This window comes from Acomys russatus, chromosome 2, assembly GCF_903995435.1.
Source record: "Acomys russatus chromosome 2, mAcoRus1.1, whole genome shotgun sequence".
NCBI classification, from domain to species: domain Eukaryota; kingdom Metazoa; phylum Chordata; class Mammalia; order Rodentia; family Muridae; genus Acomys; species Acomys russatus.
The window spans coordinates 63872935-63891933 of NC_067138.1; the positions used below are offsets into that span (position 1 = coordinate 63872935).

Sequence of the window (18999 nt, forward strand, 5' to 3'; positions counted from 1 at the left end):
GGCTGCTGGGTGCCTAATGGCTCCTTACAAAGACCCGCAGCGATGGCTTAGGAAAAAGGATGCAAGGAAAGACGCAGCTGCAGAAGGAAGGAGCAAGGCGGACAGGCAGCGTTCCATCCTCTCCTCCGCCTGTGCAGGCGCCAGCGCACGCATGCGCATGCGTGGCGCGCTCGCACCCCGCCCTCCCGCGGGCCGCCCTTTCACCCTGGCAACCGCGGCTCGGCGGCGGCGGCGGCGGCGGCGCGCGCGCGGGTTGGGTGCGGACGGGCGGGATCTCTGCGGGACGGGACCGGGCCGGTGGCGGCCGAGATAGCGGGTCTCGAAGACTCCTCCAGCTCCGCACTCGGCTCCGGTGACAGGTTCGGCCCGGAGGGCTTCGTCCCTCATCATGGACTCGCAGAAAGTAAGCGGGGGCGCAGCGCCGGGCCGAGAGGGTGGGCGGGGCGCGCGGAGCTAGGGTCGGCGGTGGAGGGCGAGGCCAGGCCTCGGACCCACCCGACCTGACCGGACCTGAGCGCCCGCAGGCTGCGGGGACCGCGCCGGTGACCCGGACCGACCTCTGCCCCGTACTTGGCTCCGGGTGGGGACCGCAGGGAGGAGACCGCGAGCGGCAACCGGGTCCCCGCCGCCCTTTGCGGACGCTAGGCCCCTTTCTTCCCGCAGCGTGCTCGGAGGGTGGGTCCCTCTCCTGCAGGCGTGAGGACAGTGGCTCAGCCTCTCGTTGGGGGTGCTCCCTGCTGGCGCCCAAACTGGTGTCCTTTTCTTCTACCGAGTCTTCAGCACGGTCCCTACCCTGTGGGTCTGGGACCGAATCTCCTTTGTACCATTGCCCACTGCCTTGCTAGTGGTTTATTTATAAGCAGATCTCAGTGTTTGCCTAATTGAGGAAAAAGGCAGTTGTCAGGGCCGCTGCCCCACCCTTGTCCGCCTGTTGGTATAGCTCAGCACAGTTACCCAGTGATCTTGTGGAATGTTCAGTACTTCGAGAATAAGTTAAGGAAAGATCGACAGAGTAGCCTTTTCGATTAAGTGAAGCACTTGGAGAATATAGTCAGTCTAATTGAACACAATTGCAATTGAAAATTTAACATTCAGTAGTAATCCCTGCATAGAAAAAATAAACCGCCCCGCTTTCTTTGTTATATTATAGTGTAATTGCAAGGTACTCTGTTACAGGAAAGAAAAAAGAAGTGTTGTTATTAATAATGTAGCAGGGAAAAGGGAACCTATATAAGAGGCCATTATTTTCTATTATTGAATAGAAAGTGCCAGAAAGGCTTATAGAACAATTGCATTTTTTAAAAACCTGGATTCACCTTCTTGAGGAATGCTAGAGGTGTGTGGCATGAATTATGTGATGTGTTAAGCATTTACTATCGTATTTAACAGAGATGCACAAGATTACATTTGCTTGCCTTGAAACCTATTTGGGTATATCCAATTATTATTTCCAGAACTATTACCCTATCTTATAAAGATATTACTAGGCTATCTGAAAAGTTTGTATTTTGATTATGTATAAATTTAAAGTATTATCTGCTTAGGCTTATAAAACATCACACAGGTTATTAGAGGAAAAGGATGTGGTGTTTGAACGGACATTATTAGCAAAGGTCAAAAGGAAGAAGTGACTTGGCAGTACAGAAAGGTGAGTTGCACGGGGTACGGTATGTTTGCTAGCTGTGTGTACAGAGCAAATCACCAATCAGTCTCGTCATTTGTGGAAGTAAGAAGATAGTATAGTATTATTAAAAACTGGGATAAAACATTCTATTTTGAAAACAGTATTTTAAAGTTTATGAATAATTAGTACTAAACCAGTCCATGCATGGTAATACTAAAAGTGTTTTCCTGTAGCTCATCTTCTCAGGGGACACTGGGGAATCAAGTATTTGAGGCTGTGAGGTCTACAAGGACGTGCCAGTAAGCGAAGGTTTGAGCCAAGTTGTTCTCGTTTCAGACAATGTATTTGTGCGTGGGTACCATGTATAGTTTCCCCAGAGATAGTGAAGAATTAGCTGTTCTTTCCGTTGGTGCTGGTGTATTTTACCAGAATTACTCTGAAAATCAACTTTTCAATGTTAAAAGTAGGTTGAGTTTCGTTGGCGGCATCAAGAACTTGTTCTGTAGCTTACAGTGTTGATGCTTGTACATCATGCTGTCAAGCTCAGCTTCCTTTTCTTAACGAATTTCTGTAGAATCAGTGACTTGCCTCAAATAGTAATGAACTAAACTGGGTATTCCTGTCTATTGCACAAGGCAGCAGTACACCCATAGCATGAGATTTAGAGACTGTTTCCGGTTATAAAATGGCAGCAGAGATGATCTCTCAGTCTATAAAGGAACTATTACATGCTGTAATTGGCAGGGAAGGCCTTGGGATTTCAGTTGTGAGTTATTAAGAGCAGCCAGCTCTCTGGCCATGCTGTTTATGGGCCATCGTAGCTTGGATAATTTGCCATTAGTCTCCATTCCTTCATCTCTAAAATAGAAACAACCATGGCGCTCTCGTTAAGAGTAATGAGGATTGTGTTCATGTCAAGAAAACCACACCTCACAGTAACAGCTTTTGTTACTCTTACAAACTCAACCTCAAAATAGCGTCTTTCTTTTCACATCCAGTCTAGACTTCTTTACCTTTAAGGTGTGTTTACTACTTGCACATCTTTAAGAACTTGTTTTAGCCGGTGCTGCCAAGAAATGGTTGTTAAATCCTAATAGAAAGAGGATTGAGAGTTGAGAGTCAGGCAGTCTAGATAAAGACATAAACTGGACATCTTACAGAAGCTGTCGCTGCCTGGTCAGCACATGGGGCAGCTTCCCCAGCTGCTTTTTTTTTTTTTTTTTCCCTTCCTTTTTTTGTCCATGGAAACTTCAGCATTTTGTTAGCAACAGATGCCGCCTTTGAGTGGAGGAAGAAGACGCAGTTGCCGTGGGTGTGTAAGGCATACTGTAGGACACAGAAGCAGTATTATCTCCTGGAAATGAACAGAGGGATTTTGTTTATATTGAGTTTCTGGGACACTTTTGTGAGCAGGATGTGTTATGGGCTTTGTTTGATCCTCAGACCTTTTGAATATGTCCTTAAGTGGTTTTAAGATAAAATCTGGAAAGTTTCTTTACCTGATGAAATGTGCACATTCAGAGAAAACACTGAAACAACTAAGACAGTTGTACCTCTTGCGTGCTTTTTTTTTTTTTTTTTTTAATTTGGTAGTGCAAGTTAAATTTTGGTACAGATCACTGATATTCATAGGGGTTCCTGTTTCTAGGAGAGGTGCTCCTTTCAGCAGTGAGGGTGAGAGGACAGGGGCAGAAGGATGCCATCAAGAGCGTGCTTTGTTAAGTGCTTTACCCGTTGTTCTGAGTGTTCTTCCTACCCTGGGTGGTAGGAGACTCAGAGTCTCCTTTCTATTCCAGGGTAAACCTAGACTCAGCTCTGCACTTGTCTTCCTCGTCTGTTTCCTCTTATACCCTGACACTTGCTAAAAGACCCACTCTATATCCAGATAGCTATCCAGTTGACCTGTGTTCCATCGTTACTTGTCTTCAGTTTTAAAACCTAAAGTTTCTTCAGGAAAGTGAAGAAGAATGAAAACTAATTATTGTGCATACAGTACCATGTAGGGGGCTCCTTTGAACTCTCAGAGCAAAATTCTTTCATAGTTCCCAGAGTCACACAGCACCAAATGCAGTCTGGATTCAAACCAGGTGGTTTTTTTTTCATAGTCCACATTTTTTCATTACCTCCCTTTAGGCCTTAAATTTTGGCTTCTAAATACACAATTAGGAAAATTAAAATTTTAAATGTTGGGTCCTAACAGTAAGGGGCTGGAGAGATGACTCAGCAGTTAAGAGCATTTCCTGCTCTTGAAGGGGACCAGAGTTTGATTCCAGGTACCCACCTATATCAGATGACTTACAACCACCTGCATGCATGTGCCCCTACCCATACTCATACACATAATTAAAAAGGAAATAAATCTTTACGACAAATAAGATGCTACTAGGGACAAACCCCCGTACAGTAGTTGGTTTTGTTTGTTTGCTTTAGACACTTGTCAAGTGTAGGGACATGTTTGATAGGTGGTGCAGAGCATAGGTGAAGTCTGACATCTGGTCTGCTGCCCCAGGTGAGATCCTATACTGCACAACATCTCCCCTCCTTTTGTTTCTTTTTCTTTTTGGAGGTGGGATGGGACTCTTACCTCTCTAAACAGAGCTGTAGCCATGAAGTGCAGTATAAGTGAACATCATATGAAGGCTCATGATCTCTTTACTCACATATAGGGGTCTTGGTTTTTTGTTTTTGTTTTTTTTAATTGAACTTGGCAGCTTCTAAATATCAGTTAATGAAACAGGCTTTTTTTTTTTTTTTTTAAGTTTTAACACAATGCTTCTTTGCAATGCTTGGCTGAGTGCAAACAGGTTTATTCATGCAGCAAGTACATATTGGGTGTTTGCCATAGCGGTGGATATTCCACACTGACCATACCTGGAAACAGGTGGGTTTGTCAGCAGCCTGTACTGTGTTTTCACCTTAGGTAGTTTTTCCAGCCTCAGCCGATGTCTGTTGACTGATAGGGTATTAATTTTAGCATATAATTTTTTCATTTTTTAAATAAAAAATTTAAAGTGTTAACATAGCCAGCCTATGCACCTCTCCTACATTATAAATGCAAATAATCCAAGTGTATTGCAGAAAATGTTAGCTATAAATAAATGAAAGTAAAATCACCTATAATTCCGTACCTTGAAGATAACCACATCAACATTTGATTTGCTGATCATGTTTTCATGCAAATAGAACCTTAAGACATTAGGTATCATACTATGTGTATTGCTTTATAAATTGCTCTTACACAATATATCATGAGAATTCTTCCAATTTATTAACATTCTACAACACTTAATAATGCATTTGCATAAATGTGATTCTTGATTAAACTTGATTGCTATCCTTTTGTTGGATGTTTATGTTGGTCCCCGGTTTTAAGGTTATAAATAATACTGAAAGGAACATTCTTGTAGCCAGGTCTCTGCCAACATTCTTAATAACCTGCTTGGCATACATTTAGAGAAATGGAATTACCAATTACTTAAAATTCTTGAGATATATTGTCCATTTGCCCTTCAGAAGGATTCTGTTGGTTGACGTCACTGTCAGCAGTGCTTGAGTGCCTCAATCTATACTCTCCTTGTGCCTCCCTGATCCCTGGTTTGCTTGTTAGAATAAGTGCATTTCCCCCTCTACTCAGATGGACATGTAGAGTTAGGTAAGTACTTAGTCTACTCTCTGAGGCCTGGGACCTTGAATGCCCAAGGCTTATGGGCTCGGCCAACAGACTGAAGGGTTTATAGTTTCAAACCTTGAAAACTAGAGGTTTATAGAATCCAGATCTATTTAGGTATTTTTGCCAGGGCTCTTGTAACTGGCCTGACCAGGCAGAGCCTCACTTCTAAGCTGGAGCTAGTGAGAGCGGCAGTCAGCACCCGCCATTCTAACAGCTCTAGTGCTTTGGATGTTAGAACCCTTAGTGGTGAGCATTTTAGCTCTTGAGCTGCCCATGTCACGACCCCTCGGTCTTTAAGGCTCGGAGACTCTTAGGCATGCCTAAGGGAGCAGTGCTTGCAGGCTTGGCCACCACCTTGCCTTTCTACTTTCTCTACTTCTGTCACCTTCATCGTGCTCTGCTGTTACTCCTGCCACTTCTGTCCCTGCTGCTGTCTAGACCTGTCACTGTCTTCTTGGTGCTGCTGCTGTAGTGGCAGCCACTCCACCACCACCTCTAGTGCTAGGGCCAGTACTTGTTATTTTTCACGCTGTCATCTCATCCCATTCTACCTAAGATTCATCAGTGGATGTGAAAGATGTATCAGGCCTGGTTTTACAACACTTGGGGTAGCATAGGAGGATGCTCTAAACAGTGAGCCGGGCAGCTTGGTTATGCAGCCAAGGGGAGGTTGTCACACACAACTGAGGGATAGTATTTATGCCAGGCATTACACCAGCTTCCACTTTCACCAATTGCTCCCTTTTGCTCAGTTACTGAGGAGGCGCTTGTCCCCCGTCTTGAGTGAGAAGAGCTGCAGGGTCATCCAAAGTTTGGCAAGGCTTGTTATCCCAAAGCTTTCCAAGGCCAGACAAGTTAAGTTTTCTGAAGTGGTTGTGACTTGAGTGAAGTCTCCTGGAACAGGAGTCCTGGCTTCAGATGTATCGATACTGGCAGCTTTGGCATTCTCAGGGTAATTGTAAAGTATCCAAAACAGCTGAGCCACCATGAGGGCAGGCTGGCCTGTTGCCAGAGAAGGGGTGCCTGGCATAAGGGAAGGCTGTGCACTGCTATTCAAAGGCCTGAACAGATGCTCCTGGTAGTTTAACTCATTGACACAGAAAACTTTATGGGGTATTTACAATAAAGACTTAAGGAAAGCTCCACACAAATCGAGCGTTCTCAACAGCAGCTAACAGTGCTTGTGCTCACTCAGCCTCTCCCCCAGTGCGCGGGGCATCGCTGAGTCCATCCCATCCTTCTCACCTAACACACCAGTGGAACAGTTCTTGTTCTTGCCGTCTCAGTCCTCCTTTCTACCTTCTCCCATCATTCCTGGGCCCACCACTCTTGTTAATGTTTGCAATAGCTATACTCACCTGGTAAGACCTACTGTTGCAGCGTACCTGCTGGGCGAGGCTTTCTCATTTTCAACTCTCTTTGCCTAATTTAAATGAGGACCAAGGTATGAAGTGATACTATAGGCAGCAGCTAGGTTCACTGATCCCTCTGCTCTGGCTACTAGAACTTTGTCTTTATTCCTTCCAGCCCCGGGAGTGACAGCAGTCTACACTAGTGTAAAAGCTGAGCTCCTGAGACAAATGACTGCTGTGTGACCTAAATCAGGTTAACCCCTGAAGGCTTTCTGCAACCATAAATTGTTGAAAGCCCTTAGGATGAATTTTAAAAATAGTCCTGACATTGCAGGTTCTTAACTAAATAATAACTTGTTTGAAAATAAGAGTAGATTGTCCCCTTTAGATTGTGGGTGCATTAGTGGTATTCATGGTGACTCTACTTTGTATGTCTTAACTGTTGTAAGCAGGAATGTGGACTTTGTCTCAGAAGTCTGTCTGAGGAGCTGCTGGTGGGAAATCCCATGTGTCAGTATTCTTAATCATGCTATATGGATGACGGTTGATGCTGAGGTAGAGTTCCTGCCTCATGGTTGGAGGCCCTTTGTTCTCCAAACAGGATAATGCGTATCATTCAGGGGCTTGTTGTACTGTGTTGGCAGAGTGTGTTGTTCTTCTTGTTGCAGTTGAATGCAGCTAAATTAAGACTCAGCATAGGAGTTCTCAGTTGTTTCTGGGGGTGCATAAGTTAGAACAGTACTATTTCAAAGTGGTGAGCTGTAGCATCTTAGCTTCCAAGTTACAAAACAACTGATGTGTAGGGTGCTATGGATTGAATCTGGGAAGTCTCCAAAAAGCAGCGTGTTAAAGGCTATTCTCCAGCGGGTGACATTGGTGGAGGAGAGGCTTGGGGGGGGGGGGGGGGGGCTTGAGCTTACTGGACTCACCTCAGCCCTGCACAGTTCGCTCTCTGCCTTCCTGGTCACAGTGGTGAGCAGTTTCCTCTGTCTGTCGCTTCCAACACCACGATGATGATGATGATGCGTTGCTTTTAGGTTGAAAACACTGGCGCTTACCAGTCATGTGTGGAACAGAGGAGGCTGTCCCTCTGTAGGCAGTACATGGGTACTCTACTTTGTCAGTTCCAGGGTTTTTTTTTTCCTTCTGACTTTGAAGCAGAGTCATAGCTGTTTTTTGATGCTCTTAGCTGTGCTGACTTCCTTCTCATGAACCTCATCTTTTCCATATCAAACAGTGCAGTGTAATAGCTAATATTAACTTCTTTCATCTGAATCCTGCCTCTGTGGCACATTCATTCTGAGTTTTTTCTAGACAAACTGCTGAATTTCTTTATGTCTTGGCTGCTTCTTTGGAAAATGAAGATAATATTTGTATCATACCTTGTAAGTCTTTATTTTTGTTTGCATGTATGTCTGCACTCCATAGTACGCCTGGTGCCTGAGAAGGCTAGAAAAGGATGGTTGGATTTCCTGTGCCTGAGCTTACAGCCATCTGTGAGCAGAATATGGCTGCTGGGAACTGTACCTAGGTCCTTTCAAAGAGCAGCCAGTGTGCCTAACCACTGAGCCCAGACCCATTTATAAGAATCTTGAGAAGATGAACTGAATTGAGAAGTAAAGAGGTTAAGCTGGCCCCGGCTCCTGACAGTGTGAGTGTGTTGCTGTCCATCTGCCCAGTCTGTCGCCTGTGCTTTCACTTCACAGTTCACCCTGATTATAAAGGTAAGCTGTGCTGCCGTGAGAAAGTGCTTTAGGCTTTGTCCATCCCAGATTACATTGATCTAGTCTGGGAATGGTGGCAGCTGCATTCGGCCCGACTGTATCAAACCCTTTTTTTCTTGTTGGCTTAGCAGTTGTGTTAGCCTAAATTCACAATGAAATAATTGGTAGGCTTGATTCTGTTGACATGGACTTTGGAGTTCTGGTGACTGTGCTGCATGACCAAGCACTGCAGCTAAGATGTACATCTCCTCTGGAGACGTTTGCTCTATGTGTTTTGTCATGACTTGGCATAATTGGTATTTGTCAGAATTTGAGAACTTTTACTTAATACTGCCTGAAGTCTCACAAAATATACTTATCTAAATATGGCCCTTAGCTATCAATATTAATGTTTGGGAGGTGACAGGAGGCTTGGGAGCTGACATGACTCCAAGATCCGGGAAGGCAGCCTTTTATGCAGATAGATCCCCATGGTGTGGAGGAGCAGTTTCCCTGTGAGCGCCTTCCTTCGCCATGAAGCCTTGGTAGCATCACAGACAGCACAGGACTCTCTATATAACTTTGGTTTAAGCAGCACATTGTGCACATCTTAGAATCGTAGTTTTGTGAACGTGAGAGCTCCCAGGTGGGAAACTCAGAACAGTCTACACTGCTGGGAGGAGAGCGCAAGCGCTGTAAGCAGGTGAAGTGGGCATGGGGTGATCAGGGGCTTTGTGTGCAGTGTTCAGGTGATTTACTTTATCCAAGAAGCACTGAGAAGTCTCTGAGAAATGTGCTGGTATCTTATTACTTTAATTGAAAAATAGAAAATGATTATTGGGAAGAAAGAATATATATGAGGATGGTTGAAAAGTTTTGTTAGAGTGTGGGCTTTCCTATAGATTGAGACTTGATAGTGTCTTATACTAGGATTTATAGAATAAGTAACTATGTAGAACTATTTAGGATGTAACAGTGGTAGAACATTGTGGCTACATGTAGGTTTTAGGTCAGAGGGGAGGAAGCTATGATAGCTGAAAATGTTTGGTTCGGGCTTGCACTGCCCTTATTGATCTATAGCACAAGAATGACCCGCACCTCAGCCTTGTCAGTTAACCTGTGTTTCAATTATGAAAACTATTGATGAATTTTGACGTTCTGGGGGACCAACTGTGATTACTTGGATACAGAACATATTTATAGCGGTATATTGCCGGTTCTATTTAGAAAATACTTATCAAACAAATGGAGATCCTGCTGCTTTGACACCTATTCAGCCTGCTTTCCCCAGGCATATGTCCCCAAGTAGTCGCACACCATTGCTGTATGCACATCTTCCCCCGGATCCTGTCACCCTAGAGAAAACTCATCTGAGACACGTGCTAAGGTTACGTTTCCACTTAGTTCTCATTATTATCCTTTAGGGGTTTTCAGGTATGTTTTAGAGATGGTTGTAGCTTATCTTAGATATTCTGATTGCTTTTGACTTGTCTTCCGTCCCACTGGGCTCCAGATTCTTCTGGGTTCTGTCATTTCACCCTGGGTTTTGCAAATCCCACTGTTGGAGCAGAGTGGTTGAAGCCCCAGGTGCCGTTCATAATTTCATAACTTAGTTCTCAGTACTTCCTGTGGAGCTTGGGTTCATTTATTACACTAAGTATAAATGTTGACCAGAGTCCTTTGCAGTCACTCACCTTCTCCATAATGACAGATTAAAGGTCAGGTGGATTCAGAAATGCTGGGCTTTTTTCTCAGCAGGCTATCCTTGGGGGAAATTTCAGGATATTAAATATAGCAGCACTATGTCTGCATTTGCTGTCAATGTCACATTGGTGTCTTTGGGTTTCTGTTATTGATCTAGGTGTTGGCTTCTTCTGCAGTTCATAATGTGCTCAGTAACTGAATTAGATTCCTTTCTTGTTGCTATGATAAACATACCTTGACAAAAGCTACTTAAGAAAAGGTTTACTGAACCCAGAAACTTGAAGCAGCTGGTCACATTCCATCCATAATCAAGAGCAGGAAGCAGTGATTAATGTATCATATAGTGTAGTCCTCAGCTTGCTTTCCTTATTCCTAACACTGCCCAGGGAATGGTGCCACCCACATGGGTAAGTCTTCCTGCCTCCATTGATATAATCAATATAATCCTCCATAGATGTGCCCACAGGCCAACCTAATCTAGACAGTCCTGCATTCAGATCCCTGTCCAGGCGACCTAGATGTGTCAAGTAAAGTGTGAGAAAAGGAAAGAGTCACATGCTGTATGTAACTTGGAAGCATTATCACAGTCTAGAGTGTTTGCTACTAGAATAGTTATTTGCTTTGGTTCTGTAGCTTGTCAATACTGTTCTAGCAGCAGATTTGCAACATTGCCCTTTATATTTCTAAAATTTGTCTTTTTTTTGTAAATAAATGTTAGATTTCGTTATCTCCTCACCTTTATTCTTCATTTTCTGATACTGTATTATAAGCTTCTATTTGCTTTAGCATCATGGCTTTGTGTGGTCTAAAATAATACTGTTGATATGACACAGAGCCAGGTGTGGGGGCATGTGCCTTTAATCCTAGCACTTGGGAGACAGACCCAGGCAGATTTCTTTGAGTTGGAATCCAGCATTGTCTACAGAGTGAGTTCCAGGCTAGCCAGGATTATGTAGTGAGACCATATTAAAATAAAAAGATATGCAGTAACATTGATTATTTCCAGTCTGAAATTTGAGGGGATTACAGAGTTGAAAACAGGCCACAGCCCATGTTGTGTAACCATAGACTCTGAGAAAACAAACAGAAGCTGTACCTTGCTCCTATATACGATGCGATAAATGGCTGTATAGCTTTCTCTACAGAATGCTTGTTAGGAGTTTAAATTTTCTTTTATGAGAAGATAATATTTTGTTTTAAATCCTAGGAAGCTCTACAAAGAATCATTTCAACTCTGGCAAATAAGAATGATGAGATTCAGAACTTCATTGATACGCTAAATCACACACTGAAGGGAGTTCAGGTATGAATATTGCTGTAAAAATTGGATAAATGAATGATTGCTAAGTAAAACCTGAAGTATAGACAACACTGTGTCAACTTTAGAGTGTAATGTACTATGGCTGGGAATAGGGTCTTCACGGGACAAGAGTAAAATCGCTTTCCGTGTCATCCCTGCGTTCTGCACAGGGAAAGCAGGTGCAAACGGGCAGGGACAGCCAGCCAGGGGTTTACAGCAAGTGTTAAAGTTCTGCTCATTTCTGTGTGAGGGTTTTCTTTACTAATTCCAATTAAGGGCAAATAGTACCTCTTCAAAGCAGTGGAAAACAGTCCATTTCTTTTCCTGTGTATACTGAGGGTGGCACTGGTAGGACTTGGTTGAAGACGTAAATGGAAGTCAGGCACAGATGCAGATGGCACAGTACTCAGGTAGGATAGAGGGGTGCTTAAGGAAATGGCCCAGGTTGGGGAAATAATTTTTTACGACCTGAAGTCCCACATTAAAGTTTATTATTTCTCTATTAGAGCAGTGGTTCTCACCATGTACATTACAGCCCTTTTGGGAGGTCACATATCAGGTCTCCTGCATATCAGATATTTTCATTACTATTCATAACAGTAGCTAAGTTATGAAGTAGCAATAAAGTAATTTTATGGTTGGGGGTCACTACAGCATGAGGAACTGTATTAGGGGTCGCAGCATTAGGAAGGTTAAGAACCACTGTATTAGAGTAATGTAATTTATGATACAAATCTATTTATTCTCTTTGCTTATGCCTTTTAGTTTTAAAATATTGTATAGTTCTTCAGCAATTCATTGTTTTGTTTTTCAAAACAGAAAAATTCTTCCAACATCCTTTCAGAGTTAGATGAAGAATTTGATAGTTTGTACTCCATATTGGATGATATGAAAGAAAGCATGATTAGCACCATCAAGCAGGAACAAGTGCGCAAATCACAGGAGTTACAGGTGAGAGCTCAGCCACCTGAGCGCAGTGCTCGCTGAATGCTGCGCTTCGGAGGCAAGAAGTACCCGAGCGTAACGTATCTCTCAACTCCATAGTGGTTTCTAACTTGGATTAGGTCATAAAGATCTTTTGATATTTTTAAAAAATTATAGTTAAAATAACATAGAATTTACTGTTGGCCCTTTTCAGGTATAGCTTGGTGAATCGTACTGTTGCTTAGCAGAACTCAGGCTCTTTTTCGTCTTATTACAAAGCTAAAACTCTTCACCCCTGAAATAACAGCTCCTTGCTTCCCCTCTGTCAGCTCCTGGCAATTGTGCCACTTGTTGCATTATTTTGATTACTTAGATGTCTCTTGAAAGTGGAATTGTGTAGCATTTCAACTTTAGTATAAGATTTGTCCACACTCCAGCATATGCCAAGATTGCTTTATGGCTGAATAGTATCTCTTTATATACCATGTCATGTTTGCCCATTCTTCTATCTGTGGCACTGAGCTGTTATGCATCTGACTGGTGAGCAATGCTTCAGTGAACATGAACAGGGAGAAACATCTTGAAGACACTCCTTAATTATTCTTATGGCTATGTCCTCGGAAGTCAGTGTGCTGATCATGTGGCAGCCAACCTTTTAGTTTTCTTAGGCGCCTCATACTCTGTTCCTCACTGCCTGCACCCTTTGATATTCCCACCAGCTGTGCACAGTGATTCCAGTTGCTTCATCCTTGTCAACATCTGTCTCTTGTTTTTTTGTTTTGTTTTGGTGGCACACATCATAAAGGATATGAATCATCATTTTATTTGTTTGTTTGTTTGTTTTTGTTTGCAGGAACAGGGTGAACAGTTTATCCCCCTCTAGCAGGAAATGCAGTACATGCCAGAGCATCAGTAGTCTTAACAAATTTCTCCTTACATTCAGCTGATGTCTCGTCTATCGTAGGAGCAATCGACTCTGTTACCACCATTTTAACATAAAACCACCAGCTATGTCACAATATCAAACACCCTTATTTGTTTGATCAGCCGTATTTCTATTATTATCCCTCCCATTCCTAGCCACAGGAATTACTACACTATTAACTGACTGAAACCTAATGTGATTTTCTTTGACCCCGCCAGAGGCAGCCATCCTATGTCTATCAACACCTACTCTGATTTTTGGCCACCCAGAAGTCTATATTCTTTCTTTTTTCAGAAGTCTATATTCTTTCTTTTTTCAGGAGTCTATATTTTTATTCTTCCAGGATTCAAAATTATTTCACACATTGTCATCTATTATTCAGGAAAAAAAAAGAACCCTTTGGCTATATAGGCAGAGTTTGAGCCATAATATCGATTGGCTTCCTGGGTTTTATTGTCTGAGCTCACCATATATTCACAGTAGGGCTTGGCGTAGATTCTCGAGCCTGCTTTACCTTAGGCACTATAATTATTGCTATTCGAACCGGCATAAAAGTTTTTAGCTGATTAGTCACGCTCCATGGAGGCAATATTAAATGACCACCAGCTCTATTGTGAGCCCTGGCTTTATTCTCCTGTTTACTGTAGGAGTGTGGGTTAGATGACAACTTTTTCAAGTCTGGTCTTTCCCTTCACTGTGGGACAAACTAGAATCATCAGACTTGGACAGTGCTTCTCCCAAGCACCAAGCCATCTTACCAGCCCTAGTTAAGCTGTTTTGAATAAATTATAAGAAAAGAGGTAATCTTGCCATGTATATAACTGATGGGAATTTTCTTTCTTCTGTAGCTCTATGAGTTATGTATATTTATTTGATTATTGCCATCTCTTAAATTTATTATAGCATATATTTGAGATTGCAGTAGGAAAGTTCATTGTGATAACTTGGGTTCTGTGCTTTTCCCCCAGAGTCAGCTTAGTCAGTGTAACAATGCGCTGGAGAACTCTGAAGAACTACTAGAATTCGCAACAAGGTCCTTAGATATAAAGGAACCTGAAGAATTTTCAAAGGTAAACAAAACAAAAAGCAAATAGACAGACAAATCAAAATCCCTGTCCTAGTACACTAAAGGAGTATTTAAAAGTGTTTTGTTCTTTCTGATACTGAAAAGGACTTGAGGTTTTTGCTAAATAAAATCCAAGATGTTTGCTTATTTCAAAGCATGTCAGGAACTGGGGCCAGGAATTGATTATTTAGTTCTGTTTATCTTTAATGAGTTTAAATGAGCCACATATTATTTTTTCAGTTATATACCTAATGGCAGTTTGTTTTAAAGGTTCTTCAGTATTGAGCCAAGTCATAATTTTCTGTCGACCTACTTCAGACGCTTCATTGCTGAGGAGACAGTGGCAGTGTGGGATGACCCTGAAGTACAGTTGGCAGATGCGTACTGAGTGCTGCAAAGCTGGGAGAACAGTTCTTTTAGTCACACTATTTTGAAACATCCCAAATAAAGTTTTTAAGTTGGCTCATACAGTTGGAAACAACAACAAAGTATCTTTGTCTAAAACCTATACAATGATTTTTTTTCATACTTTTTATCTTCAGCTGTTTAAATTGTTGTGCTCCTGTTCCTAGCAGGAGAACTGGGTTTGAAGGGCTCCATTTATCACATTGGATGAGGCGAAGGTGAACAAGTAACAGCGGCACAGATGTGACAGAGTTTTAGAATATGATAGGGTTTTAGAATGTCTTCGCCTTACTTTTGAATATGAGAAGTTTATATGATAGTAAATAAATGCACAAAAAGTCCAGATGAGATCTGGATCATTAAGAAAATAGACAGGATTCCACCAACTGTGGCTTCTCGGCCACTGGCAATTGGCCCGCAGAGCAGGGTTTGGATCCTTTGCCAAAAGTAACATTTCTATTCTCACCCTGAATTCAAACCTCTTCCAATGAAGAACTGGCCAGAACAATTTCCATGACAGTATAGAAATATTTACCTCCTACAACCCCTTGTCAGATTAAAAGGAAAGAATTGTTTTCCACCATGAGCACCCACAGTGGAGGAACAGCCGCAGGGTGCTGTGACGGGGACAGTGTCCTCTGCGTTTGATCACAGATGAAAAGAGAAAATGGGGCTTAGTTCCTTTTTCTCACTCACAATAGCTTACCCCTGAGTGTGTCCATCTCTTGAGCCTTGAGGAGAGCAAATGAGCGAGGAGCTCAGCTGTTGCTGTGCAGGCAGAGGTTGGGAAATGATTCTTCCTTAGGCCTGTCAGGAAGCTGAGAGAAGAGAGAACCTTTAACCAAAGTATGCTTTAGCTTTGAAGACAACTACACATAAGCAGAGTATTTACTAAACATTCCTTAAAGTAGACCGTTACCTTTTATTTGTGAGTGTTGGTGTGTTGCAGAAATGTAGTCTCCTCCTGTACAAATGTGCTTGGTTATAAAGAGGCTCTAAGTAGTACTGCGCTTACATTAGTTTCAGATTATTTACTTTTAAGTGATAATGCATTTGCTTAAGTGTATGAATGTTGTGCTTGCATATATGTATGGTTATCATGTACGTGTCTTGTACCCTAAGAGGCTAGAAGAGGGCATCAGATCTCTGGACAAGAGTTATAGGGGGGTTGTGAAACACTCTGTGGGTGCTGGGAACTGAACCCAGGTCCTCTGCAAAATCAGCAGGTGCTCTTTACCACTGAGCCGTCTCTTCCAGCCCTGATCATATGTTTTGAAAAATAGACATATATGAAAAAAGTCAAATATATATAAAGTTAAATATATATATATATATATATCCCCACATTCTTTAATGTATAGAATCAGTAGGTATACATCTAGTTCTAGTTCTTTTTCAGAGATCTTTAAAACGAAAAAAAGGAATAACGAAACCACACGATCTCCCTCTGTGGTCCCAGAATGTCCCTGGCTGGCCTGGGACTTGCTGGATCAGGATGACCGAAAGCTCACAGAGCTTCACCTGCCTCTGCTTTGTTACCTAACAGGGTTAATATTTTTGCCTAAAAGAAGAAGAACATTTTGATATATCTCTTTTTTTCCATTTTCCTTTCTATAAAGAAAAAGGAAAAACGGATATTAGAAAGAAATACACCTTTCCTATCTTTGCCAGAGATAGTAGGTCCCTAAGAGTCAAACATTTGGAACTTCACATCCTGGAGACTGCACTCTGTGGCCTATGATGTCTTATATAAATCTTTTGGATTTACATAAGAAAAAGAAACTCCAGGCTCATGAACATTTGAAGACCTAAAAATAAATGTTGATCTGAGGACTGAGTGGCCATGCTGGAAAATATAAATGAAATTGACTACCAAGACATGTGGAAAGAGGAGCAGCAAAGAAAAGGATAGAAAAGCCTCTAGAAGGAGCAGTGCCCACCTCTGCTGGGCAGAGGAGACTCCTGATGTTCTTTATCAGGAGAAAATAAGAGGGAAGAGAGAGGCTGAGAGAAGGAAATCCATGCTCAGGGAGAAGCAGGAGTAAAATTGGTTGGAACTGGCAAGACAGAAAGGAGGTGTGGCAGAAGCTGAGTCCACGTCAGCACCCAGGCTGAGAGCCGCTCTTTGTTTTCCAGTGTTTGCTGTGAGAAAGCATCACTCCTCCCCTACAATTGGTCATTATGAATACTTAATTGTAGTAACTCCTTTACTCTTTTGCAGTTCTGCTTAAGTACCTTTGGCCTAGGGTGACAGGTTTGTTAACTGATATATTAAAAGATTGTAATTATTAATTTAAAAGCAGATGCTAGGTATACTAGCTCAGGCCTGTGATCCCAGTGCTTGAGAAGCTGAAGCAGGAGGATTGCTGTGAGTTTGAGGCCAACCTGGGCTACAGCATGAAATTGTGTCTCAAAAAAATAAAACAAAAAAAATTAATTGATATAGGGAAGAGAGGATGAGAGTAGAAGAAGGAGAGGTTGTTTCCAGTCCAAATACAGAGGTGTGAGGTATTGGTAAGCAGGGTTCAGTCAGCATAAATAATGATACCTCCTGGAGGCTTCCAGAACCACACAACACCATAGCCCCAGAGAAAGCCAAGCACTCACTGGCATTCTCCTCATTGGCTGAGTGCAGATGCAGGTAAATATGGTAGCAGCAGAGTGCTAGAAATTTCTAGGCTTAATATTTCAGAGACAAAAACTTATAAAATTACCACTCTTGAAATTAAAACAGAGGAATGAAAGTATATGGTAAAGTATTCTTTTTGGATGGCTTTCTTCTTTGGGAGAAGAATTTCTAGAAAAAAAAATGTTATTCTCTATTTAAAGATAATTCTTGAAGTTGGGCTGTTTTAGAGAAACAAGCCTAGAATCTGAGACTTTCCTCTTACTGTAGAGGATAATTTTTCATCTTCTGCATTTACAGGTGCATGTAAAATAAAGTGTGAACCTAACTCAGAGAGGAGCCACAGACTTTCCAGTGTGTATTGTATGTCAGTACGCGGCATAGCAGTTTCTTGTAGCTTATCTCTTTTCTCATTTGTTCCTCTTCTGTTTTTTAAACAAAAATAAACATGATGGCACAAAAAGTCCTGTGTGCATGTGTAGGTACATGTGCACAAAATGATACCCTGCCAGATACAAAGCAGAATCACTAGTCGTTTTCTACCAGTGGGTCGTGTGAGGGGAACTGGGAACCAAGTTCAAAACCCACCAAGAAATAAGATAAAATAAGAAAACTGTGACGAGGCCAAATACTGCTATAACTCTGAAGAATGTGGGTTTTCTCCATAGGCAAACTTCTTAAGCCCACAATTAATTTACCTACCCAGGTGTGGCCAGCAAAGGCTTCCTCAGATCACTGGGGGTTGGGAGGGCTGTTGCAGTGACACTGACAGCACAGAGGAAGAGGAACACAACACATATTCTCTGTGGACAAGCGAACTTCCAAGACAAGTAAGAGGACCTGAGTTAATCTCTATAGAACTAATAATCTGGTATCACTCACTGTTAAGGGAAGGAAGACAGACACTAAGGGGGTAATAATGATGGCTTCCTCTGTATGTAAAGAAGTGTTGGGTACAGAGGAAAGTCCTGTTTCTTTCCCTTAACACGTATATGAAAATGTTTTTTAATTCCAGCTGCCATGGCAGTAATTTTCGAAACCAGTACAGTAGTTGACTGATGTAACACTCCTTACAAAAGGGACTGTGGCGGCCGAGGTTCATGACCTGAGGAGATCGGAGAGCCAACGCATGGGGTTGGCTGTAGTATGTGAACCTTGGAAAGGGATTTTTTTTTTTTTTTTAAGCATTCAGAACCCAAGTCCCTTAGTAGAGACGTAAAATAATTAAGATTCAAGGCCACAGCATTGATCGCTGGTAATGTGTTATGATCTATTTCAAACCTCAGTTCTTTCGTTTAGACTGGTACTCAGGCCTAAATAGTTGAGGCTGGGTATAAAAATAGCCTGTAGCAAGTAGAAACAATGTTAGGATTGAAGGAGAGAAGAAACAGAAGCAGTGCTTTGTACATCTAACTTACATGTACTCAGTTATTAAATATTACTGTCTATCAGGGAGTATGCTAGCAAAACAGCCACCTTTGTCAGCTGCAACTGCTAAATATGCCTGGTGGCATGGAAGAAAATCTGCAGTTGGGTATATTATATTTGATTTATACGTAAAGAGGCAACAGCTCTGTGTTTCCGTTGCTTTGTGACTGTGTAGTACCCTTCCTAAACTTGAACTTCATTTTCTAAAAACAAAAGAAGACGTATACAGTAGGTGTAATTGATAGCTTCTGTGAACCTTCCTGAAGGGAAGG

The 18999-nt window shown here is 42.1% G+C and overlaps 1 protein-coding gene across 1 annotated transcript in view; it reads left to right on the forward strand.

The window, feature by feature from the left end:
- Nucleotides 1–257: 257 nt before the first annotated feature.
- The window catches only part of Fsd1l (fibronectin type III and SPRY domain containing 1 like), a 60871-nt gene continuing 42129 nt past the window's right edge, over nt 258–18999 (forward strand). The window contains exons 1-4 of the mRNA XM_051162098.1: nt 258–403; nt 11261–11356; nt 12173–12304; nt 14171–14272. Coding sequence (XP_051018055.1) covers nt 389–403; nt 11261–11356; nt 12173–12304; nt 14171–14272 — 345 coding nt within the window. The 5' untranslated portion in view covers nt 258–388. The remainder of the gene's footprint in view (nt 404–11260; nt 11357–12172; nt 12305–14170; nt 14273–18999) is intronic.